The 25,853-nt window shown below is 43.0% G+C and overlaps 1 protein-coding gene across 9 annotated transcripts in view; it reads right to left on the bottom strand.

Moving 5' to 3' along the window:
- Window positions 1-25,733, bottom strand: part of LOC135516005 (transcription factor EC-like) — a 51,114-nt gene extending 25,381 nt beyond the window's left edge. For 5 of the 9 annotated variants that reach the window (XM_064939947.1, XM_064939948.1, XM_064939949.1 and 2 more), the window contains exons 1-3: window positions 25,392-25,731; window positions 21,680-24,291; window positions 15,459-15,741 (exon numbers count right to left, since the gene is read on the bottom strand). In XM_064939947.1, coding sequence (XP_064796019.1) covers window positions 15,459-15,719 — 261 coding nt within the window. In that variant the 5' untranslated portion in view covers window positions 15,720-15,741; window positions 21,680-24,291; window positions 25,392-25,731. Of the gene's footprint in view, window positions 1-15,458; window positions 15,742-21,679; window positions 24,292-25,391 lie in introns of all 9 variants that reach the window. The other 4 variants (XM_064939944.1, XM_064939943.1, XM_064939945.1 and 1 more) reach the window with 4 other exon arrangements.
- Window positions 25,734-25,853: the final 120 nt, after the last annotated feature.

Genomic DNA, 25,853 nt, shown 5'->3' with positions numbered 1-25,853 from the left:
TTGAACATACAAAAGGCCAATAAGTCCTCTTATCAACTCCACATTCCCGACACACACAGCAGCACATAAATCTCAACACTCGCATTGCATAGCCCAGCTAAATGTTGTTGACACATAATCATGCGTCACAGTCACTTTTATACACTTCTATTAGCCTTGTTAATTCTGATTACATGCCATGTGTCATTTTGACAAATACTGTGACAAAATTTCTTTTCTTTTTTTTTTGGTCTTACCCAAGGGAATAATGACTGGATATACATTTTACAAGATCATCACAATCCTTTTGCCCTGGGGATTTGTTGTTATGTGTCACACTCTTAGTAACCCATATGCCTTCAGAAAGTACAGTATTCACACCCCTTGACTTTTTCCACATTTTGTTGTGTGGAATTTATTAAATGTAGTTTTTTTGTCACTAGCCTTCACACAATACCCCATAATGTCAAATTGGAATTAGGTTTTTACACATTTTTACCCATTAATATAATATTAAAAGCTGAAATGTCTTGAGTCGATTGAGTTGTTATGGAAAGCCTAAATAAATTCAGGAATGTAAATTTGCTTCAAAAGTCACGTAATAAGTTGCATGGACTCTTTGTGCAATAATAGTGTTTAACATGATTTTTGAATGACTACCTCATCTCTGTACCCCACACTGTCACGCCCTGACCTTAGAGAGCCTTGTTTATTCTCTATTTGGTTAGGTGAGGGTGTGACTTGGGTGGGCAAATCTATGTTTCTATTTCTTTGTTGGCCTAGTATGGTTCCCAATCAGAGGCAGCTGTTTATCGTTGTCTCTGATTGGGGATCATACTTAGGCAGCCCTTTTCCCACCTTAGATTGTGGGATCTTGATTTTGTTAGTTGCTGTATAGCCTGCAGAACTTTACAGTCGTTTTGTATTATTTATTTTTTTGGTGTTCATTTTAAATAAAGAAAAAATGTACGCCTACCATGCTGCACCTTGGTGCAATCAATCTTTCAACAAACGTAACACACACATACAATTATCTGTAAGGTCCCTCAGAAGAGCAGTGAATGTCAAACACAGATTCAACCACAAAGACCAGGGAGGTTTTCCAATGCCTCACAAAGACAGGCACCTATTGGTAGATGGGCAAAAATAAAAAAAAGTAGACATTGAACATTCCTTTCAACATGGTGAAGTTATTAATTACACTTTGGATGGTGTATCAATACACCCAGTCAATACAAAGATACTTCCCAACTCAGTTGCCGGAGAGGAAGGAAACAGCTCAGGGAATTCACCATGAGTCCAATGGTGACTTTAAAACAGTTACAGAGTTTAATGTCTGTGGTGGGAGAGAACTGAGGATGGATCAACAACATTGTAGTTACTCTACAATATTAACTTAATTGACAGAGTGCAGGATATAAATATTCCAAAACATGCATCCTGTTTGCAACAAGGCACTAAAGTAATACTGCAAAAATGTGGCAAACCAATTAACCTTTTGACCTAAATACAAAGTCTTATGTTTGGGGCAAATCCAACAGAACACATTATTGAATACCACTCTCCATATTTTAAAGCATAGTGGTGGCTGCATCATGTTATGGGTATGCTTGTAATCGTTAAGGACTGTGGAGTTTTTCAGGATACAAAATAAATGGAATGCATCTAAGCACAGGCAAAATCCTACAAAGTATTGACTCATGTCTAAAACATGTTTTACTTTGTCATTATGGGGTATTGTGTGTAGATGGGTGAGAAAATAAATATTTTTAATCCAGTTTGAATTAAGGCTGGAACACAACAAAATGTGAAATAAGTCAAGGGGTATGAATACTTTCTGAAGGCGCTGTAATTGACCTCTGAATTCTGTTTGTTTTACTGGCTTTAATTGTACTCTACTATCTATTAAAGTTCTACAAATACTTACAACTCGGCATGGAAATGTATTTTTTCCACTGACAACAGACAGGGGGATGTAATGAACCATGAACTATCCCCAAAGTACTCTACTATAGTTCATAACAGTACTGTTATAACTTAATCAAATAGATTTTAATATTCAATAATTTCTTTATAGAACAATAATTAATTGTCCAGGCCAGTCTGCTTTAAATTGGATCAATGGGCCCCCCTTTTTTCTTAATTGATTAATCATCTCAGCCTGAGTTTAATTTGATATTGACGAAGACGAGGCCCCCAGAGCGAGGAGTACAAAGTACACCACTGTGCCAGCCTCCCTTGGCCAGTCTGTCAAAGAGGGGCCTTGTCTCCCCATGTCCTGTCGTAGGTCTCCATTCCCCGTCCCAGTCCTATCTCTTTAGGACCTGATCCAAGATCGAGCGCCAAGATAGTCACGGAGGAAATATACAATGATTTGTTGGACATCAGATAAGGTCCGTTTCTCATCTCGGCGAATCAGCTGTATTCTTAGCCTGTCTGCGTGTAGAGGAGAAGCCTTTTCTCTTTTTAAGTTTTCCTCGCTTCTAAAACCCTCTCATGACCAACTGATCTACTTTGATTTGTATGCGTACAGTAGCAGGTGTAGGCTAGCACAATCTATACCAGCACAATATACTGGCGTCCCGAGGATCAATTTCCTAAAAACAAATGTAAAAACTGTTGGGGGTCTCAACTTACGGTTGAGAGTTAGAATACTAGAATACACAGGGTGTAATTTCTAAATGTGGTTGTGCATCAGCAGTTTTTCTGTGTCACTGACAGTCACTCATTTAGCCCATGTCAGATAAATTAGTTTAGATTGTGTAACGGCTGTTGGTGGAAGAAGGTGAGGACCAAGGTGCAGCGTTGTACGTGTTCATCATTATTTTTTTATTTTTTTATTTTAGTTGTTTTTTTACCCTTGTTCATCATTATTTAATAGAACATAACACTGAATGACAAAACAACAAAGAGAACAACCAAAACAGTTCTGTCTGGCGCAGACACAGAAACAGAAAGCAACTACCCACAAAACCCATGTGGGCAAGAGCTACCTAAGTATGGTTCTCAATCAGAGACAACGACAGACAGCTGTCCCTGATTGAGAACCATACCCGGCCAAAAACAAAGAAATACAAAAACATAGAAAGAAGAACATATAATGCCCACCCTAGTCACACCCTGGCCTAACCAAAATAGAGAATAAAAAGCCTCTCTATGGCCAGGGCGTGACAGATTGGCAAATTAGTCTAACATCCAGCTGTCTAAATTTGGTCGAATTACCAAACATTTCTCTCCACCCAATTGCTCCAAAACTGGAAAATCCTCTCTCTGCCCCAAGGCGAAATGTGTAGAATTGCAAGTATTTAACTCTAAAACTTAGTATTATTCCTGCATCGATGGGGGTATGCAGAGTTCCAATTTTTTTGGTGGCCCCCAACCCCATCAACGTTGGCCATCCCTGATCTATACTATAGCTATTGGTCGATAACAAAAACAATTACAGGGCAAAAACAATCGATTATCGGACGTTGATCTTTAATCTTAATCTCACAATAGGATAACAGCTGAGACCTTTTTGACTTCACTCAAGCCCACTGAACCCTGAGTACAAACTGCCCTGATAGTTCAGATGGTGTTCCATGTGATGTCAGTGTGGGTCAGCTCAGCAGTAAGCCTCTAAACCCTTTAAAGGTGTAACATAGCAATCCTTAAATAGGTCCAACAGTTGTTTCAGCCTGGTCTTTTTAATGTTACAAGGGACGGCTAATAATCCCAGCGTTAACTTCCAGCACTACCAGAGCACAGAACATTCCTGAGATGTTTCTCACCACCTCTTCTCTCCCCCTTTTCCTCCCACTTCTCCCCATCACCCCCCCCACCTCTCTCCCTCCATCTCTCTCCCCTTTCTTTTCGGGCTCAGCATCACTATGATCTGATGTGCAGCGGAGAGAGACGGAAAGAGAGAGAGAGAGAAAGAGAGCGAGCACCTATGTGAGGCTAATGTGACACGGCACCAGTCTTTTCATCACAGCGGGGTGCCCTCCAGACCAAAAGACTGACTTTAGACTTATTAGGATATTAATTGCTTGACATGGCACACCCAGGTAATGGTACTATGGAAACCTTTGAACAGCAAATACAGCACAGATTCAAAGAAAGAAGCGTGAGTTGTAAGAGGTTCGATTCGAACCACAACAAGTGCTGAGGTGTTTTATTTGATTTATTACAACAATCACGTGTCTTCTGTCTAAAAACTCGGGTTAAGGCAATTGAGTTAAACTCTCCTACACTCTTCTCTCCGCCACGGTATGTAGCGTGAGATGGGCTAATTACACGTCATCTGATGTTTCAGCTCCTTCTGAATTGTGCCCTTTGACGCGGAATGCCATCTGCAAACACAGTCAGAGACACCTGATAGTACGGATGGGTGAATGGGACTCGGTGTTTTCCCCGTGTGGAATGTACGACCGTACACACGCTCTTTCAGCACCACGGTTAGCACCAGAATAGTAACACCAGTATAGGTTGTGTATTGTGACTAAACCCTCACTGGTGGTACTGCAAGATACACATCTCTGTCTGTCATCAGGCAACACAGAGTATGTGAACCTGATGTTGTCCTCAAGGGCACATTGACACATTTTTTCACCTAGTCGGCTCGGGGATTGGAACCAGCGACCTCTCGGTTACTGGCCCAACGCTTTTATTAACCGATAGGCTGCCACCCCTATCAATGATTCTCTTTGCATGATATGTCTCTCAAAATATTTTCTTGGTTGTTTTTGTTGTTTTCTGTAAAAGGTGACCTCGGTGTGAGGAAGAAAGCTCAGAAAAACCTTTTAAACACTCAGGTTGTAGCCTGTACTATAGCTTTCACCTTTAAAGAAAATACAGTTCTCGAAATGGCACAACTCTCTTCCTCTTCTACTTGTTCTATGACCATGTGCGTATTACATGGTCATTAGACTATTAGTGTAATAATAATATTACAGTAACCATGTAGCCATAACGTTGCTGACGTCACCAGGCTTTCACGTGCACATGCTGTTATCCTAACTCAACAATGCATCTCACCCTACAGGATAACTACACTGCAGGAGAAGACGAGTGGTCATGAAAAGAGCATGCCAGACATGATTATCTGTAGACCAAGTGGTTGGGCCTTGACCAAGGGATGTTTATCTTGTTGTCAGAGTTCCTTAAACTTTGATGGTCCTTTCCTGGCTTTGCGTACAACACAGTTGCTTTATCTAAAAGTTAATTCAATTGTCACAGCTTTGCATACACGTGGTCCAATCATGTACTCGATTGAAACTGTTATTTGTGATTTGGTCAAATTCCCGTAATTCTCAAAGAGTGATGCCATATTATATTATTATATTCGTACCATTTGATAACTATTGTTATTTATTCTACATTATTTCTAATCTTAGTTTGAAATGAGTGACTAAAACAAAACACAGCTATAAACAGCATTTCTGACTTACCTGTCCACACCAATTGTATTCCAGCATAATGGCTATCGCTTGATGGTGGCGGTGTTTGTTTCCGGTTTAAACTGTTCTTAAAATATGATGGCCACTCTGACTCTTCGGTTCTGTATCTGTACAACTCCTTGCTTTTCCCCGGGCGTTGTTGCCTAATAATGTCGTCAGGTCTGGGGGGGGGGGTAGCTAGCTTAGCACTCACCCATCAACATGGCACAGCCCAGCTCAGCACAGCTTAACCACTACACTGTTGAAAGTTTTGCACTCCCAGAGCTTACGACCTGTTGATAATGAACCTGAACCCATTATTTTGAGTCAATGAATTGAAAGAAATAGGGCAAAGAATGAAAGCCACCGGGCCAATTACCGGCCCGCTTTGATGTATTACGCCGCCCGTGCTCCTCACCCAAACCGCTCCGCGTCTTTTGTCTTTATCCCCTCTGTTATTCATTAATTATTCTGACCGGGGTCAAGGGTCGCACGGCTAATTGTGCAGACCATCTTACTTTGAGGATGGTGGAGATTCTGCCTACTCACACTGGCACTCTTCCTCCCTGTGCCTAGCCACCTTGCATTATGCCAATTAATCCAATTCTTACATTTTTTTTAAAATCTTTTACTTTTTCTCCTGGCCCCCCATTGTTTCATTTGGGTTCTCGTTCTTAATCTTTAGGGTTCGTAGGTTCCACAACACCAATACCCCTCTCCCCCCTCACTTATCTGGGGGTGGTTGTGGTTGGTGATGTTACCGGGGGAATTGACAATTTAGTTCAGGAGTGGGTAAAAGTTTCAGCACAGGCCTGATTTTGTTTTGGTCCAAATCAATTTGCAGACCAGAAAAAGGGCCAGAAAAAGGGCAGTATATTTGTAGTATATTTATAATTTCTACGTACTTTCTATCTAGTGTGGCTCGCTTGTCGTAGTTTGCCCACCCCTGGTTTAAACTCTCTCTAATTCAGAGGACAGACCAGGGGGCAGACATACCATTTGAACTTTAAATGTCTCTGACAGGAGGGATAAACTCTCTGTGTGTAACCATTCATGACCATTTTAGCACTTAAAGACTTTTATCCAAAGTGATTTAGTTTGTTATGCAACATATTCAAACCCACAACTCCTGCTTCAACCAGCCATTGAAGATACTCTCTGTCCCTAACCTTGATTCCCACAAGTCAAACCCAGCTAAAACGACATGGCTCTCCACAGTAGACTTTGCTTGCTCTTTCCTTTTAATTTCCCACAGCTGCATGATGGGTTAACCGCCCTGAGCTCTGTCACAGTTTGAGCCAGTTAACAGCCTGTTGGAAAGGCCACACTTGATTTATGGTATAGATAGGTAGTATAGTCAATGACATTGTTGTCCGTCCGTCTGTCTGTCCTACCAAGTAGGATAGTAGATACTAAACCTCACAATACGTGGGTTGTGCACTTCAGAAATATGTGGCCCAAAAAAAAGAAGATTCCTCTAACTACTCTGTTGCAAGATATAAATCAGACTGGAACCAAGCTAGAATGGAATAGGCATATCCCCAGTGGACTGCGAACACTGAGAGACAGTCTTCTGACTCCCTTTCATTTTCATTGAATTAAACCCTTATTTATACAGGATAGTCTCATTGAGATAACATCTCGTTTGCTAGAGAAACCACCTCCAACAAGAAGCACCGATTTGACATTGTACTGTAACTGATCGTGTTTGGATCCAATGCTATGGACTCCCCTCTTCCTGCTGCAGGTCAAGTCAGACACCCTCAACACCACAGAGGACTCCATGTAAATACAAGAAACAAAAGGACATATTATCCGAGCGGTGAAGGCCATGGCGGAGGAGAGGGGCCCGTCATCTGTTAAGCAACCCGTGTCAATGTGATTAGGTGGAAAAGACGGCAACTCAGTATTTTATTGTCTGCCGGGCCACTCTATCTCTCCCTCCATCTGAAAGCGTGAATACGGAGATGTCATGTCCTTGTCTGGAGATGATGGGTGAAGAAAGTAAAGTTTCCATGGGGCGAATCTATAGATAGATGATGTACTTTTATTAATATGTATAAAATATACAGGAGTCCACAGTACAGCACCCACCAATGATATTAGTGTGAGGATTTGAATTAGCTTGGTAATTGCTGTTGTTTTTTTTGACCGTAAGCTCTTTAAACACTTAGGGGATTTAAGGGATTGTTCTAAGTAGACTGTAGAAAATGAGAGTTGTGAATTTTATGTTGGGCCAGTCTTCTGTGCTTAGTGAAAGGTCACATTCTTTTTAACCTGTTATATTATTTCAGGATGTCGTTAAACCAGTTTGCCTTTTTATTGAGGGATTGTAAAATTGAATTTAGTTGCGTACAAGTTAAGTATGAGATCTTGCATATGTCATACTTCGTCATGAATAATTTTTTTTTTTTCAAGTTCATTGCATCTCCAAAACCAGACTAGGATTTGTATTTATTTTTGACTCACTCCATTGGACTTTAAGAAGTTGTGTTCTTTCGATGTCAGCTAGTCCAAATGCTCCCTTAGTTGACTCGTGACAGAAATCCCAGACCTAGGGAAAGGAGATACCTAGTCAGATACCTAGTCAGCAACTGAATGCATTAAACTGAAATGTGTCTTCTGTATTTAACCCAACCCCTCTGAATCAGAGAGGTGCAGGGGGCTGCCTTAATCGGCATCCACGTCATCGGGGCCTGAGAAGCAGTTATTGTGGGGGTTAACTGCCTTGCCCAAGGGCAGAACGGCAGATTTTCCACCTTGCTGGTGCGAGGATTCGAACCAGCAACCTTTCTGTTACTGGCCAAGCTACCTGCCACACTGGCAACAGCCTGTCTACCTAGTGAGACTAATAGTTGTCTGTCATGAACAGACAGACGTGTCTCTAATTTCACCCCATGGAACTACTGTGTATCACTGCTAGCCTGGTCTCCATGGCTGTCCTCTTCAAAGGGAGTCTGTGTAGCCCAGCACCACTGGCTAACACCAGTCTCAGACTGGTCCCTGTCCCCTCTCCAAAGGTTAGTTCCTGGGGCAGTGTCTGTCCTGACGCCACTGGTAATAGGTGTGTCCCAGTTTGGCCTAGTTCACTTGGTGGCCGGAGAGGGGAGATGGGGCTGAAGGGATAAGGGGGAGGGGGCTAAATTACACCAAATGATGACAGGACACAGTGGGTCTGTGTGAGGGAGTTGTTTCTTCTCTCGATCCTCATCCTCTTTCGATAGGAGCAGGTCATAGGTGACTAGGGAGGACAAGATAAGATCACGCTAGGGTCTTTCACGAGGCCACTGATGCATTTGACCTGGTTGTGTGAACAAATCGAGATCAACTCTGCTTCTGTCATGAACTATTAGGGAAATTAAGAAACGTTAAGGGCTTTGCTCAAGCAATTCCTATTTCTCTAAAGTATGAACTGCATGAAATGGGCTCCAGGTTCATATTGTCCACGTGTACATGAACATGACACAAATAATAGAGCATTTGTCCCTTGTGTGGTCCCTTTGATGAGCACAGTGGGATAAGGATCAATCCAATAATCAGACAGGAACGTCACCATCCACCAACAGCACCCACCTCAAACCCCTCACCCCTCACTACCATAACCCCTTCAAACCCGCCACCACACCCTCCCACCACTGAGTCCTGATCTCCCTCTCAGCACCTCTAGCCTCCAGAGACCCCGGCCTCACCCCTCTCTGATTATAAAACAGATCCCAGGTCAGCAGGGGGGGCAGATCTCCTCAGGCCCTACTAGCCACTGCTCACCACTTGCTGCTCACTGCTCCAGCCACACACTACTGGACTAACTGGTTGCTTATTCTATTTCATGCATTGTACCATTGTACCTTTTCTTTTGAATCCTATTAGTGGCTGAACTTGGTTTAACTGAAAAAGACTGACGACTTCACTCAATTAGCCGTAATAGGATTAACCGCTGGTATGGGCCGGGAGGTTTAAATAGGGAAGGAATTTTGGCAGACACCTGCTACATGCACTGCATTAATCTTATAACGTCTAGTATGTGGGGGCCGCTTAATAATAGGGGCCAGGAATTCCAGTGTTCCAGTGTGCAGTAGGCCCTGTGTGTGTGTGTGTGGATGATGGGGCAGAGATCTGAGAGTTGGCAGACACACTGAAGGCCATCCCTGTCCTGTCCCAAGCCCCTGCCTAGGGCTCTTAGGCTGCCAAGAGCCCATCTGTGGGAGGGAGGAAGAGAGGGAGGGATAATACAATGACTTTATTAGGAGGAAGAGGTGTGTGTGGGGGGGGGGGGGCTCAGGACTGGGACTCTGTGTGTGTGTGTGTGTGTGTGTGTGTGTGTGTGTGTGTGTGTGTGTGTGTGTGTGTGTGTGTGTGTGTGTGTGTGTGTGTGTGTGTGTGTGTGTGTGTGTGTGTGTGTGTGTGTGTGTGTGTGTGTGTGTGTGTGTCTTCAATAAAAAGGTGACTCGATTTCCCCCAGGTCATAAAATACTACGTTTAAATGCTGTTACGAATCACACCCGAAAATCTCCAAATGTCAAACAAGGCCTTTACTTTAATGTATAGGGAGTATTAATACTGGAATGTATTCATTTTTATGTTTTACATGCAAATGGAAAAAGTGTAAAAAGTCACCATCTGGGGAGGGAAGTACAGTATGAGATATACAGTACCAGTCAAAAGTTTGGACACACCTACTCATTCCAGGGTTTTTCTTTCTTTTTACTATTTTCTACATTGTAGAATAATAGTGAAGACATCAAAACTATGAAATAACACATATGGAGAAAAAAAAGCGTTATATTGGCAAACCGTGCCGATATATCCTCCAAACACCAGCTTCCATATAAAACAAAGGACATTAAGTATTTTTTTGTTTTCCCTTTATCCACTCAGAGGGATTGGATCAGAATCATGTGTACCAGGGGAATCCACATCTGCTCGACAGTGTTTCTCCATATGGTAGATGGACTGTTTCCCTGACACAGTATTCTGGCCAGTAGACAAGAAACCTAAAAAAAAAGCTGAGTAGCCTAGGTATAGTTCAAAGATGCTACAGTACTGTACAGTAATTGCAACTGGCCCTCAGGTCTCCCAGGCAGGCTCAGAGTGAGTGTAGGCCTACACTATAAAAGCTATTCTGTTGAACCACAGCTGCCCTGGTTGTGGGACTTTAAAACCCTACCTACGCTCTTCCTTTGGATTCATCCCAGCAGAGATGGGGTCTGGATGGGAGTGTGTAGATACATAGATAGACTCCCTCATACTGACTGACTGCAGGCCTAGTGGGCCACAGCACGACACCCCCAGGCACCGCGCCAGCCCAGATGGGTGGTCTGGCCCAATCACTGCCTGTATCTCTGAATTCCCCCTTTGCTACACCCAACCCCTCAGTGGGGTCCATATGGCTGTCAGCTTTGGGCCCCCCACCAACCCCTCCACCTGCACTGAGACAGTCAACATCAGGCATAATCAGGCTCACAGCAGGGGCTGCTTGTACATACACACTGCTGGATTCCCATCCATCCATCCCCCATGCCCCCAGCAACCATAGGGGAGACCCTGCTTCTGATAGGATCGACCCTCTTGGTACCTCTTAGACACAGGCAAACACGTGTGAGTACACACACAAATAAATACACAGGTGTATACGCACACACTCTTTATCACTCCTTCTCGTTCTCGCTCACACACACACTCAATGGCACACACTCCGAGATGCAGGTAAGGCCCTAGCTCCCCTGAACCAGACACACTTTAACACATGAAAGGCCTCCTGCAGACCAGAGAAAACAGAACTGCTGCTTTGAAGTTTCCCTGACTTCTCCCCAACACCGGCTGCAAGTCTGATTCATTTCTTACTTTGGGTAACCTGTCTTGGCCAACTGTAACTGAGCTGGGAGTTATTCTACTTCATAGACAATAGCCCCAACATCCCCAAACTTGGAAATATAAACTCTCAGTTGCATAGCTAGAAGCCAGGGGAGGATAGAGAGGAAAAAAAACTCCAAAGAAACCGGATTTAGTGTTAGTACAACCAAAATAAACGCACACACATGTTAACCCTGAAAGCTATAATTCCAGTGACATGTCTTGGCTCAGTGGTCCATCAGCACTTTGTGAGGAGGACTTATTCTCAGGGAAAACACTGGCCAAATCCTGTGGGACAGAATTCCTGAGAAAGGACCCTTGAAACACAAAGAGACTTTTTGAGTGGTTCCTGGCTCAAATGTGCTGACATCGGCATGCCTTTTTAAACACATCATGAGATGAAGTATTGATAGCAGAGCAGAGACAGCCAGAACGCACGGACAGACACACACACACTCAGCCAAGTCTCACACAACACACTCATCCATTGCTTTCCTTTCAAAGTTTTGTTTGATATGGTGTGTCTAATTGAATCAAAATATAGATTCCACCACCACCGGGCTAGGGACAGTAACAACACTGCCCTTGAACCGAGCTAGGTGCCTCACCTCAGTAGCTCTAGTTGCCTACCTAGCCATATTGAGCTCCAGAATGTGACAGGATCATCAACAATGAGCATCATTCACCTTGTTGATTTATGAATGAAAATGATGTGTGCCTTCATTGATACAGCCATACTTTACAACAGTTGATCAGAACTGGTCGATCTCCAAGGCATTCCTATTCTATCGCCAAACATTCTGTATAAAACCCAACGATAAATCATCAATCTTTCTTTCTTTTTTTGTCTCCCGCTGTTGGCAGTAGGTGTACCCGATTCAGCTGCCCTGTGCGCCGGGTAGGAGAAATGTTCAAATGTGTCTGAAGGTACAAACTCTGACTTCCTGGCAGGCCAGGAGAGCAAATCAAGTGCACTAGGCCAACTGTTGGCCAATTGGATGGCTGAGATTACCGTGTCAGCAGTGAAGTAGCAGGCATTAAAAAAAAGCTACAACAAAGTTGATACCATGAGATTTCAAAAAGTTTAAAACCATGACTAGAGAGAGACTGCCAACGAATACAGCAAAGAGCTTTAGTTTTTATGAGTTAGTTCATGTTTAAGTTGTCTGTCAACACTGTCAACACTTTTATATGCCATAAAATGCATGTTCTTCCTACTTCCATTCAGACAACAACCAGCACTGTAATGAATGAGTAGGAAAGTGTATCGATAGGTTTGCGCCGTTATTATTAGTAGCTTGGGGTTTTTTTAATAGTGAAGAATTTCACTTTCTCTGTTCATTGGAGTAACAACAGGTATTTGTGCATGAGGCAGGATTAAAGCGGTGCCACTCAAATTTCGCCATCAGCTGGAAGACGGTGACCCTTTTTGGTCAGTGTCAGCAGAGGAAAAGGAGAGCGGCGGACCCTCACATGCTGACCAGACCTCTCGCATGTTGATTTTGTCCACGCACACCAAACGCGATCAGGACGCGCAGGTTGAAATATCAAAACAAATTCTGAACCAACTATATTCATTTGGGGACAAGGTCGAAAAGCATTAAACATTTATGGCAATTTAGCTAGCTAGCAATTTAGCTGTTGCTAACTAATTTGTCCTGGGATATAAACATAGGATTGTTATTTTACCTGAAATGCACAAGGTCCTCTACTCCAACAATTAATCCACAGATAAAGGGGTAGCGTTAAACCGAGTTTGTTTCTAGTACTCGCCTACTTCAGGCTTCTTCTTCTTTGGACTTTATATGGCAGTTGGCAACCAACTTTAAGGTGCATTACCACTACCAACTGGACTGGAGTGCAGACCTTAGTTCATCTTTCAATCACCCACGTGGGTGTATGCTCCTAAAAACCAATGAGGAGATGGGAGAGGAGGGACTTGCAGCGCGTGAAGCGTCACAAATAGAACCTATTTTAGCGCCTGGCTACGCAGACGCTTGTGAGCAGTGGGGTTGCAATGATTGATTAACATATATGTGCACATTTATTTTGCAACGCGCGCAAGTGGTGTGGTCAGCATGTCAGTCTGCTGCTCTCTCCCTCCACTGAGACTGACCATCAGATGCAGGGACCTTCAGCCCAGTAAAGTACAAACAAGAAGCTAATTATTTAAATGTATTCTCACTCAGCTGTGCCTCACGGGTAATACAACAACTGATCGATCTATTACCGGTGTGATCATATAGCCAACCTCAAATTTTGAAATATAATTTAAAAAAATGTCCCGAACAACAATGCATTGGCAGGGCATTTGAAACAAAGCCAGTATACAGTGATAATGTATTGGACCTATAGCTTACTGCACGAACTTCATTGCTACAGTACTGTTCTTAACTGGTACTGTTGCATAGGCTTATGTTTTTTAAGTCATGTTAAAAAAATGGAGTAGTAGATCCCGGCAAGTTATATTGACTCAGAAAGTGATCTTGACTCAGAAAAGGTTGGTGACCACTCCTTTACAATATACAGTAGATTTGTCAATCAAACACATAGGCTGCACATACAGTTGAAGACGGAAGTTTACATACACCTTAGCCAAATACATTTCAACTCAGTTTTTCACAATTCCTGACATTTAATCCCAGTAAAAATTTCCTGTCTTAGGTCAGTTAGGATCACCACTTTATTTTAAGAATGTGAAATGTCAGAATAATAATAGAGAGAATAATTTATTTCAGCTTTTATTTCTTTCATCACATTCCTAGTGGGTCAGAGGTTTACATACACTCAATTAGTATTTGTTAGCATTGCCTTTAAATTGTTTAACTTGGGTCAAACGTGTCTGGTAGCCTTCCACAAGCTTCCCACAATAAGTTGGGTGAATTTTGGCCCATTCCTCCAGACAGAGCTGGTGTAACTGAGTCAGGTTTGTAGGCCTCCTTGCTCACACATGCTTTTTCAGTTCTGCGCACAAAATGTCTATTGGATTGAGGTCAGGGTGTTGTGATGGCCACTTCAATACCTTGACTTTGTTGTCCTTAAGCCATTTTGCCACAACTTTGGAAGTATGCTTGGGGTCATTGTCCATTTGGAAGACCCATTTGCGACCAAGCTTTAACTTCCTGACTGATGTCAAGAGATGTTGCTTCAATATATCCACATAATTTTCCCTCCTCATGTTGCCATCTATTTTGTGAAGTGCACCAGTCCCTCCTGCAGCAAAGCACCCCCACAACATGATGCTGCCACCCCCATGCTTCACGTTTGGGATGGTGTTCTTCGGCTTGCAAGACTGCCCCTTTTTCCTCCAAACATAATGATGGTCATTATGGCCAAACAGTTCTGTTTTGGTTTCATCAGACCATATGCAGTTGCAAACCGTAGTCTGTCTTTTTTATGGCGGTTTTGGAGCAGTGGCTTCTTCATTGCTGAGCGGCCTTTCAGGTTATGTCGATATAGTACTCGTTTTACTGTGGATATAGATACTTCTGTACCTGTTTCCTCCAGCATCTTCACAAGTTTCTTTGCTGTTGTACTGGGATTGATTTGCACTTTTCGCACCAAAGTACATTCATCTCTAGGAGGCAGAACGCCCCTCCTTCTTGAGTGGTATGACGGCTCCGTGGTCCCATGGTGTTTATACCTGCATACTATTGTTTGTACAGATGAGCGTGGAACCTTCAGGCATTTGGAAATTGCTCCCAAGGATGAACCAGACTTGTGGAGGTCTACAATTCATTTTCTGAGGTCTTGGCTGATGTGAATTTTCCCATGATGTCAAGCAAAGAGGCACTGAGTTTGAAGGTAGGCCTTGACATACATCCACAGGTACACATGACACAAATTATGTAAATTAGCCTATCAGAAGCTTCTAAAGCCATGACATCTTTTTCTGGAATTTTCCAAGCTGTTTAAAGGCACAGTCAACTTAGTGTATGTAAACTTCTGACTCACTGGAATTGTGATACAGTGAATTAAAAGTGAAACAATCTGTCTGTAAACCGATGTTGGACAAATTACTTGTGTTATGCACAAAGTAGATGTCCTAACCGACTTGCCAAAACTATAGTTTGTTAACAAGACATTTCTGGAGTGGTTGAAAGACGAGTTTTAATGACTCCAACCTAAGTGCATGTTAACTTCTGACTTCAACTGAAGGTAAAGAGTTGTATATCCCCCATGTGAGAAATTGAACAAGAAGGTTGTCCATACCTCCCATGTGTTGTGTGGTTGATACCAGGCTGGAGGCTGCTGCTCTGTGTAGTAGGCCCCCAGGTATGGGCATGGAGGGCGGGCAGGCCGGGTTGGACAGGCAGGGTGAGGAGGGTAGAGGTAGGGCCGGTGCTGCTGGGGCCAGGTATGGGGATGTGGTCCTGGTGGGCCCAAGTATTCCTGCTTCACCCCCTCAGGCTGTCCCCTTAGTTGACCCCTCACCAGCTGCACCACAGGCAGGTCAGTCGGGGAATCGAACATGGCTCTCCACGAATGGTCTTGTCTGGGTCGAAGAGAAACAGGACAGACAAGGGCTTATACAGTCATTAAGCCACTCTGTAATGTTTGACCTTTCCCACCTTGCTCACCAAATACCCATATGGGGCCATGGGGTCATGCTTTCTGGGTGATGTCCTTGTCTCTTCCTAAAGCTACTAAATCTTTTAGGGGATAATGAGAGTGTCACTGTAGTAATAAAGAGCATCGTGTTCTGTATAAACCCTCGAAATTACCGCAGCATACTGAATTCAGTTGATACATAAACTAAATCAAGCTGGGCAATTGAATTGGGGAAAACAAGTTGCCAGCAAACCAATGTTATCAGTAAATAACGAGAGCTATCTGTAAATGACTTAAAGTGACATATTGGGTTCTATTCATCCAAATCATGATTCAGTGCAGTGTGGCCTGTCTGTAAACAGTGTAATACATTTAAATGCCATGTTTTACTTTACGTTGTATAGTCCCACAGAGAGATTGTACGTCAATAAGTCAATTTGGGGCCTTTCTCAGTAGTCTATTATGCACATCTGTCAAATAATTGTCCGTAACCATACAACATACAAGTTGACACCTTTCATTTTCCTGTGGTTTTGTTTAGATATGGAGTCGGGCAACTTCTGCCTACATTGTTAATCACCTGTGGCACAAATGAGGACCTCTCAGCCAGCTTCGGCTGTCCTGGCCTATGCCTGTTTGAATGTCTGTGTGTCATCCCTATGTGTTCCCCATTAGAGCTCAGGCAGTGGAGAGACGGCCCCACACACTCAGAGACAGCTTTGAGAAATAAACAGAGCAGAGACTAGAAGGGAAGGGGCCTCTAATAGGGAGGTAAGGAGAGGTGGCAGCGAGGTGGAGGGGAAGGAGAAGTGTGTGGGCCCTAAAGCAATGGCCCTTCTCCTCTTCATCCCTTCTTTCACATGGAGATGTAATTGGCAAGGTTCTGGCTGGCTCTCTCTCCATCTCTCCTCTCTTTCCCCTTCTTTTTCTCTCCCCCTCACTCTCCCTCTCTCGCTTTCTCTCTCTCCCTGTCCCTGTCCCTCTCCCTCTCTCTGTGCATAACGCAAACACTATTTAATTGCCCCTTCTTTTTTTCTGTTGCCAGCATTGCAGAGCCCCCGGGGTGCTAGATAATTGCCCATTCTATCTCAGACACTGGACAAATGTGTTGGATGAAGTTGGGCGATGAGAAAATAAAAAACATTTAGTCTACCTATCATCCATTCCACGGGTGATACCCTGTTTTAGCCTGCCCAGTTTGAACAATTGGCCTTGTCTGCACTTGACTTGGGTCTGTGTCTGTGTTAGCCATTGTTTGGGTGTAGGTCCCTCTATTAGGGAGAAGACATTCTGCCCTCTCTGACAAGGAGTCCATTTTGCCAGTGGTAATATACTAATGGGCACTTGTGGGCAAGGTAATGTCACTAAACCAGGCCCTTTGTTGCCAGTTGCACCCATTACACTACTTAGCCATATTTAGAGGTCAAATGTCATTGAGCAGTGACTGTCTTTGTCTATCATTTACTAAATTATATTTACTAAACAGTTGACACCTGTGTTAGGGGTGGATAGTGTTGAATTGAAAAATAAGGATGTGACTATATATGCCCACCAAAATGATTTATATATGCATTTATACTGAACAAAAATATAAATGCAGCAAGTGCTGGTCCCATGTTTCATGAGCTAAAATAAAAGATCCCAGAAAAGTTTCATATGAACAAAAAGCTTCTTTCTCTCAAATTGTGTGCACAAATTTGTTTACATCCATGTTAGTGAATATTTCTCCTTTACCATCCACCTGACAGGTGTGGCATATCAATAAGCTGATTAAACAGCGTGATCATTATACAGGTGCATCTTGTGCCGGCGACAATAAAAGACCACTCTAAAATTGTGCCGTTTTGTCACACAGTACACTGCCACAGATGTCTCAAGTTTTGAGGGAGCGTTCAATTGGCATGCTGAGAGTTGAATGTTCATTTGTCTACCATATGCTGGCTCCAACATCATGTTAGAGAATTTGTAACCGTGCTAGCCCAGGACCTCCACATACTGCTTCTTCACCTGCGGGATCATCTGAGACCAGCCAACCAGACAGCTGATGAAACTGAGAAGTATTTATGTCTATAATAAAGCCCTTTTGTGGGTGAAAATGTATTTTGATTGGCTGGGCCCCAGTGGGTGGGCCTATGCCCTCCCAGGCCCACCTATGGCTGCGCCCCTGACCAGTCATGTGAAATCCATAGATTAGGGCCAAATACATTTATTTAAATTGACTAATTTCCTTACAAGGTAAAAGTCTGTCGTCCTGCCCCTGAACAAGGCAGTTAACCCACTGTTCCTAGGCTATCATTGAAAATAAGAATTTGTTCTTAACTGACTTGCCTAGTTAAATAAAGGTAAAAAATAATTTGAAAAACAAAAAAAATTGAACTGTAACTCAAAATAATTTGAGAGATTTTACTATGTTGCATTTTATATTTTTGTTCTGTATATTTCAATGAGATGGACCTCATACTACATGCATATTCCATATAGAATAGATTCAGAAAATTATATTCACAGTCTGCCGTAAAATCAAGGTTGAATATGATTGAGTCACAAGATGATGAAACATAACATGTTAGGAAGCTTAAAAGCTTTGAAATCCCCTTGTATTGTGTCCTCTCTTGCAACTTATTGATCACAGCGTGGTATGATCACTTAATTCTCCACCAATCAGATCCCAGTTACATCTTCCTGATTCAACGGGCCTCCAGGCTATTTATTTGGGGTCTTTCAAAGGCAACATGCAAATGTTATTCGGTCTCGTTCCTTTTAAAAGAGACAGCTTTCAGGATTGTCCCTCTGCCCCTCCTCTGCCCCTCCTCTGCCCCTCCTCTGCCCCTCCTCTGCCCAACTCACACACACACACACATAAATGTTTTTTTTATTATTATTCTTGTGGGGACCAAAATATGTATTCCCATTCAAAATCCTATTTCCCCTAACCCTTAACATAATCTTAACCCCAAACCCCTAAACATAACCCTAACTCCTAACTCTAAACCTAACCCCTAACACCAATTGTAACCCTAAACCTAACCTCTAAGCCTAAAATAGCCTTTTTCCCTTTTCCGGACACATTTTGATTGTTTTACACTATCCTTGTGAGGACTTCTGGTCCCCACAAGGATCGTGCAACCAAAAACACACACATACACACACGTCCTCCTCAGCCCCAGAGAGAGGAAGTCAGTGCATCGTTCACTCAGGAGGATGTTATGTTCTGAGCGTCTGTGTCACAGTCTGACGAGCAACCCCCCCCCCCTCATGCCCCCTTTCACCCACTCAACCACCCTCCACCTCTCCTCCTCATTAAAACCCATCCCACAGACACCACCAGTCTGTGAGGCTCTCTGCTCTCTCGTCACCTCCTATCCCCCACTGCCTCTGTGTCTTCCTTTGAGCCTCAACCCTTTATTTTCATCAGGCAAAAAATGAAGAGAAAAAAAAACATGTTTCTTCTCTCTTCCCTCTCTTGTCTTCAGTGGGCTGCTGGGGCTTTGTGACTGGCCTTTCAAGTAGCAAGCACCTATTTATTTGCTCTTTTCACCGCTAATTCTCCATCATTGTCCCTCCACACCTCCCGTGGAGCAGTGAACCAGGCAGCCATGAGAGACTGCTTTCTCTCCTTAGGATGTGAGTCACTGAGCTGGGATAATGATGAGGCTACGGACCCTGGAGAGATGCAGGCCTCATTCACGGCACAGCACAGCCCTGCTATTCTGTTCTGAACAGCCCAACCGTAAGCACTCTGCTACTCCACAATCACCACATGTGTTATGTGTGCAAATGAACTCAGATTATAGGTCATAGTTATATGAAATTACTTCTTGACATCACTTTTCCTTTCAACTGCCAGGTAGAATAGGCCTACCAGTCCAATTGTGTGTTTCAAGATGTTTCCTGACAGTCTGATCATTCTTTGGGCTTGTTGTTTGAGAGGCATGTTGACACACAGGCTATTCGTTTTGAGGTAGCAGACAGCTCGAGTCCTTCGTCAAGATATCACACTTGTTGATTGAACCGTCTCTTCACAACTTTGTACCACCTGCGTTCAGTTATCAGACAGACAGACAGACAGACAGACAGACAGACAGACAGACAGACAGACAGACAGACAGACAGACAGACAGACAGACAGACAGATAGACAGACAGACAGACAGACAGGCAGGCAGGCAGGCAGGCAGGCAGGCAGGCAGGCAGACAGACAGACAGGCAGGCAGGCAGGCAGACAGACAGACAGACAGACAGACAGACAGACAGACAGACAGACAGACAGACAGACAGACAGACAGACAGACAGACAGACAGACAAATGTCTGCCTCCCAAGTCAATCAGATCACTTTCGTTACATCAAAGACAAATGCGCCCCAGCATAAGAGACAGTGGATTGGTCTCAGAGGGGGGAGATAGATTCCTCGTCTCCATCCTCTATGTCAATCTATGTCATCTCTAGTTTGTCAGGTCTGGGTTGCAACGTATACGTTCACTGAAGTCAATGAGACCCCCCACTGGGGTAAGGTTAGCATGGTCTCCACTTGGAACTGAACTGTTTAGACCATACAATGATACAATGTTTACATTATTTCATCTCTCTCTCTCGCTCTCTTTCTACATCTTAAGTCTCTGTTTCTCGGTCTCTCTCTCTCGCGCGTTCTTTCTGTCCGCCTTCCTGTCCGTCTCTCTCTCCGGTCTGTCTATCTCCATCCCTCTATCTCTCTCTCTCGCGCGTTCTTTCTGTCCGCCTTCCTGTCCGTCTCTCTCTCCGGTCTGTCTATCTCCATCCCTCTATCTCTCTCTCTCTCGCGTTCTTTCTGTCCGCCTTCCTGTCCGTCTCTCTCTCCGGTCTGTCTATCTCCATCCCTCTATCTCTCTCTATTCAAGCCTTCTTTCAGCATTTTAGTTTAGTGTCTGTGGAGCAGTGAAGGGCCCACTCTTTTCCCCTCTACGGGAAAGTGAGTGTCTGAAGGGCTCTCCCATCACCAGACATAGCACTTGATAGAAGAGTAGTGTCATCTCAAACCAAAGTCATCCTTTTCTTATTGAGGCAATGTTATTTAGTTCCACTATCATTAACATTAGTATAATATCTGATCGGTGTTATATCTGAGATACTATCAGTATCTGAGATACTGCACACTAAGGTGGTAGTGGTCCAAGATGCTCAACTTGTCTTCATGCTCATGTTGTCTTTCCCCTATGATCCACAAGAGGGCAATGTATACACTATTTCCTATGCTCCTTGTGGTTCCCCTCTCTTGCCATCCTATAGGAATGCATAAAGAACTACTATATGTTTAAGTCCAGTTGGGGTAAAACTATATTAAGAAAGCCTATTATAGCCTAGGTATTACATGAATCATGAAATAACTCTGACTCATCGAGTAGGCCACTCCCACACAAATTACAACACACTGACAGCATGCCAACACTTTTCACATAGTGGACACACCACTCATAATGCACAATATGCATGTAGAGTTTTCGCTAAGTCATAGTGACACGTTCTGTAATGACTCATGTGCCCCTTTAAATACTGGCACTGGGTCCCTCGCCCCTCACCAGTGTAGGGTGCAAGCCAATGCATTCCTGTCTAAACAGGATGCCCATATAACATGATCAAATCAAATGCCCCATGATGAATGTGCCAAATTACAGAAGTCCGAGAGAGTTTTATAAAACATATTGAGAATCATATCTGGTGACCAAACAAAACAGGAAATCCCCCCCAAAAAGGGGGGTGTGGAAGGCTTTTCTTGCAATACCATTGTGTACAGTGCTGAAGTTCACTGGAACAAAAACAATCACAGCACATGAGACATGCTGTTCTCAGACGAACAAGCACAAACAACTGCCAGGCTGTAGCCACACGACTATCTACAGTGACTCACATGTTTATTTCCTTTCCTGATACTTCTCAATCACAAAGCGAGATGGATTTTTTTCTTTGCTTGGGGAAAAATCAAATGTCAGTAAACCTCAGCATTACTACATACATTTTAATCAGGGCATATAATGACTTAGAATCAAGCTTATATAATAGTAATGGAACACCAGTCACTTTAATAATGTTTAAATAATGTTTACATACTGCTTTACTCATCTCATATGTATATACTGTATTCTATTCTACTGTAGTTTAGTCAATGCCACTCCGACATTGCTCGAGCTAATATTTATATATTTCTTATTTCCATTCTTTTACTTTTAATTTTGTGTGTATTGTTGTGAATTGTTAGATACTGCTGCACTGTTGGAGCTAGGAACACAAGCATTTCGCTACACCCACAATAACATCTGCTAAATATGTGTATGTGACCAATAAAATTTGATTTGATATATTATTATAAAGTTATTTTAGTTCCCCAACATCGCATAGCCAATCGGAACCATCACTTCAAAATACCCAACAAGTGTCAACAGTTTAAATGTTTCCAATGTTTGTAAAGAGCAATCCATCCTGAATAAGATACACTTCCTGTTAAGCAGGATGTGGTTAGTGGAGAAGTTAGGGTTGGATAGGACAGAGTAGGTATAAATTGTATCCAACCAATTGTCTACGGTCAGATACTTCATCCCCCTCTCATGCTCAAGGGTAGCATTGGGGATAGGTTTATCTGATCCTAGATCTGTGGTTTGAAGTACCTCCAGACAAGGCGCAGAATTCCATCATCATCCAAATTGATGGAATCCATTCAAATGAAAATCACACAGGCCTACTGCTACAAACCTTTGCTAGCTACAATTTTTAAATCAGAAATATCTGTCTATCTGTCATTATTGGTTATTAGAAGGAAAACGGAATTAGCCTACCTGTGTTTGGAGTGGGTAGCAGGTCTGTAGGTGAAGTCAATGGAGCATTATAATGTTGCACTCTAACTTCAGCTTTGGATATCAGCCCTGGATGGGCAAGTGAAAAGGCCCTAGATATTTAACCAAACCCTGTTTCCTCTTTTGTGTCCATTGGAGCGGAGTGCAAAGGGAAGTTCTTGCGTCAAATCCTTGGTTTGACATATCTTGGACAGAAATAATCACCCACAGATTTTGACAAGTCATCCTGCTATGTATACTGATGAATGTGTGTCACATCACTCACTCCGTGGCGTCTTTTTCAAAGAGGGATGCGTTGTTAGGATGGAGTTCGAGCTTTTTGGAGCGGTGATCGAAAGTACAAGTGACATTTTCTGTAAAAGTTTCAGGTGAATTTTCAGTTTTTGACATGGCATCTATTTCCTCAATGAGGGATGTTCGTGCAAGTTCTTAACATAATATTGTTTACAGTAAACAGGGCTATTTGAAGTCCTTAAAGTCAGATACTGTACATTGTAAATGTACATTGTAAATTTAGTATAAATGTAGGCAGACACAATTTGATATCATGAAAGAAAAACACTATCAGCAGTTACTTGACATTCCTTTTTTTCTATATTTTTTACATTTTGCACTTGATTTAGACAGTTGGAAACAAAGAGGGAGACAGGCAAGTAGGAGAACAGTAGATGCAGGAATTGAACCCCAGTTCACGGTGGGGTCTGGGGATTGGTATAAGTGTCTAGCCGTGAGTGTTGCTGTTAGACTGCAGGCTCTGCACAGTTACTTGACTTTCAGCTAAGTCTTGACTCCTCAATCCTCAATCATTCTTGAGACAGTCTATCCATGTCTGTCTGTCGAGTGCAGTTCCTCTTCTCATGAACAAAGAAGCATACAGGAGAACGTAATTGCCAACCTTTGTGGAACTCTGACACTCTGTTCCATCCGGTACAAGGCAAAGCACTCTTCTATTCCGCATCTGTTGAGCCCATGTCTGACACACACAGTATAATCTACATAATTAGAAAGATGAAACAGCCCATCAGAAGTGATTTGAGAGAAAAAGCCTCCAATTTCCTCTCAAAATATGTACCATTATGATTATGTTTATTCACACCAGTTAGGGATGACGAGAGAGGGACATGGATGGGCACTTGTTTTGGCGAAAAAGAAGCATCTTCAGATTGTCCACAGGGAACAAACAGTACTGAACCCAAAAAATCAAGGCGTCAGAGAAGCACTTCATTACTCTGCTTTCTCCCTGCATTATTCTGTCTGAGGGGATGAACTAAGTGGTTAATCAAGCCGAAGCCTATGCCTTGTTTGAGGGGCCAGGAGTGGACAGGAGAGGCCCGTGGCTAGGGATGCTCCACGGACCGTACACAAACACACACACGCAGTACACACACACACACACACCGCATTACAAACACACAGGCAGGGAGTGGGCAGACGATGGAAGCAGACACTCAGAGGATTGTGTCTGCCTCAGTGCACAGCAGAGGTGAAGGGTCGCCCAGCTCTGAGAGGGGCAGCAGGCGTCCCACTGGACAGAGGAGCTCTTCTGTGTGATGGTGAGGTGGATAGTGCAGACTACTTGTTGCATGTCTTTATATGACCTCTCTCCTGTTCTTTCTGAGAACTCAAGTATCATCATCAAGGTCTGATTGTTCAGCCAGCATTCCATCAAAAGCTAGAAGAAAGAGACACGTTTATATTTAATGAACCATTGACTTTCTACAATGTTTCTGTTTCTACATTGTTGTGTTTTCCCGCAAATAACTTTGTCCGCTGCTTTAATTTGATTCACATTGATCAGACCCAATTCAATAATAACTGCTTTGTTCGTGTTTTCTGTCTATTAACCCAGTTGAGATTGCTAGTATTCCTGGTATTTCCAGCGACGATTTCCAGTGAATATTTAAAGCATGATGATGAAAAGCACTATCCATTGATTTCAGTAGAGATTTCTACTAAAAGCCTGATGACGATATCTCCTATATTGTGTTTAGTCCGTAGACAGAATGTCCGTGGACGGTTCACCCTGGCAGACAGAGACAGACAGAGTCGGAGAGAGAGGAGGCCCGGCGAGCCGAGCACAGAGATACTGTTTGATCTCCCCGGGACAGGTCAGGACTCAAAGATTTAGTGTGTGATCTCTGGTAGGGAGCAGGAAGAAGAAGGGAAGCATGGCCACCGGCCCACAGAGACCCTATTATGACCAAACACATCAGGGAGGCCAGACTGGGAGATCAGTAGCAGCATTGGAAAGGAATACTGGGTCAATAATATGTGTTGGTCAATGGCCTGTGTGTGTGCGCGCTCTCTGTCCATATTTCTCTTTGTCTATATATGCTTGCCTGTACTTTATCATAGGTAATAGTAGGTATATTGTATGTCATAGCAGACACATAGCCATATCTTGACATGGATGAGACAGTGACAGTATATATGTATTTAATTAATAACTTAAACATGAACTTTAGAAGGAAGGTGATGAATATTCCATCTCAAATTCAAATTCTTCCGAATGTTCAGACAACTCACTACAGTGTTAAACTTTTTGTCCAAAAGTTTCAGGGAGACAGTCAGATCAAGATCAACTAATCTCTCTTATCTTCAAAACTGCTAATCTTTTTTGTCCTTGATTCTGATCGATGCATTGACTCTGTTCTCCAGGAGCCGTGTCAACTCAGCCTAGTCAAGTTACACAAAAGATAAATGTTTTAAAAAAAAACGAAAATGTTCCACCTTTTTAGATGGCAATTGTATGTGGCTTCATGTCTGGCTTACCTGTGCCTCTTTGATCATGCCAGAGCATGGAGATGGGATGGCTGGGCGTTTGATTCCAGGGTTACTTTGACAGCTCACAGGCTGGCAAAAGGCTGTCGGATGTCTGCAGGCAGATCAGAGGAGACAGGGTGGAAATCAGAAGTCCAGCTGGGAGAAGATCAGAAGAGACACAAACTTCAGCGAGAGCCATTGTGAGGTACACAGACAGTGGCTCTGATAACTTTTCTGTTTCTTGTTTCTTTTCTTATTTTTCTTTTCTCCTTTCGGTACGTCCTTTTCAGAATTTAGATGGCTCATTTAAAGGGTCTGTGAGGTTTTGTCTGACTTTGACAAAAGAGGTGTTTCTTTTTTTCTTTTGGTTGCCTCTCGGGGTTTGGCTTATTCGTCATGGGGGTGAATAACTGTTCGATACTTACAGTAGGCTCCACACATTCGCATTGCACATGTTTTAAGATAGGGATT

This window comes from Oncorhynchus masou, chromosome 27, assembly GCF_036934945.1.
Source record: "Oncorhynchus masou masou isolate Uvic2021 chromosome 27, UVic_Omas_1.1, whole genome shotgun sequence".
Classification (NCBI taxonomy): Eukaryota; Metazoa; Chordata; class Actinopteri; order Salmoniformes; family Salmonidae; genus Oncorhynchus; species Oncorhynchus masou.
This window is presented reverse-complemented; position numbering and strand designations above follow the sequence as displayed.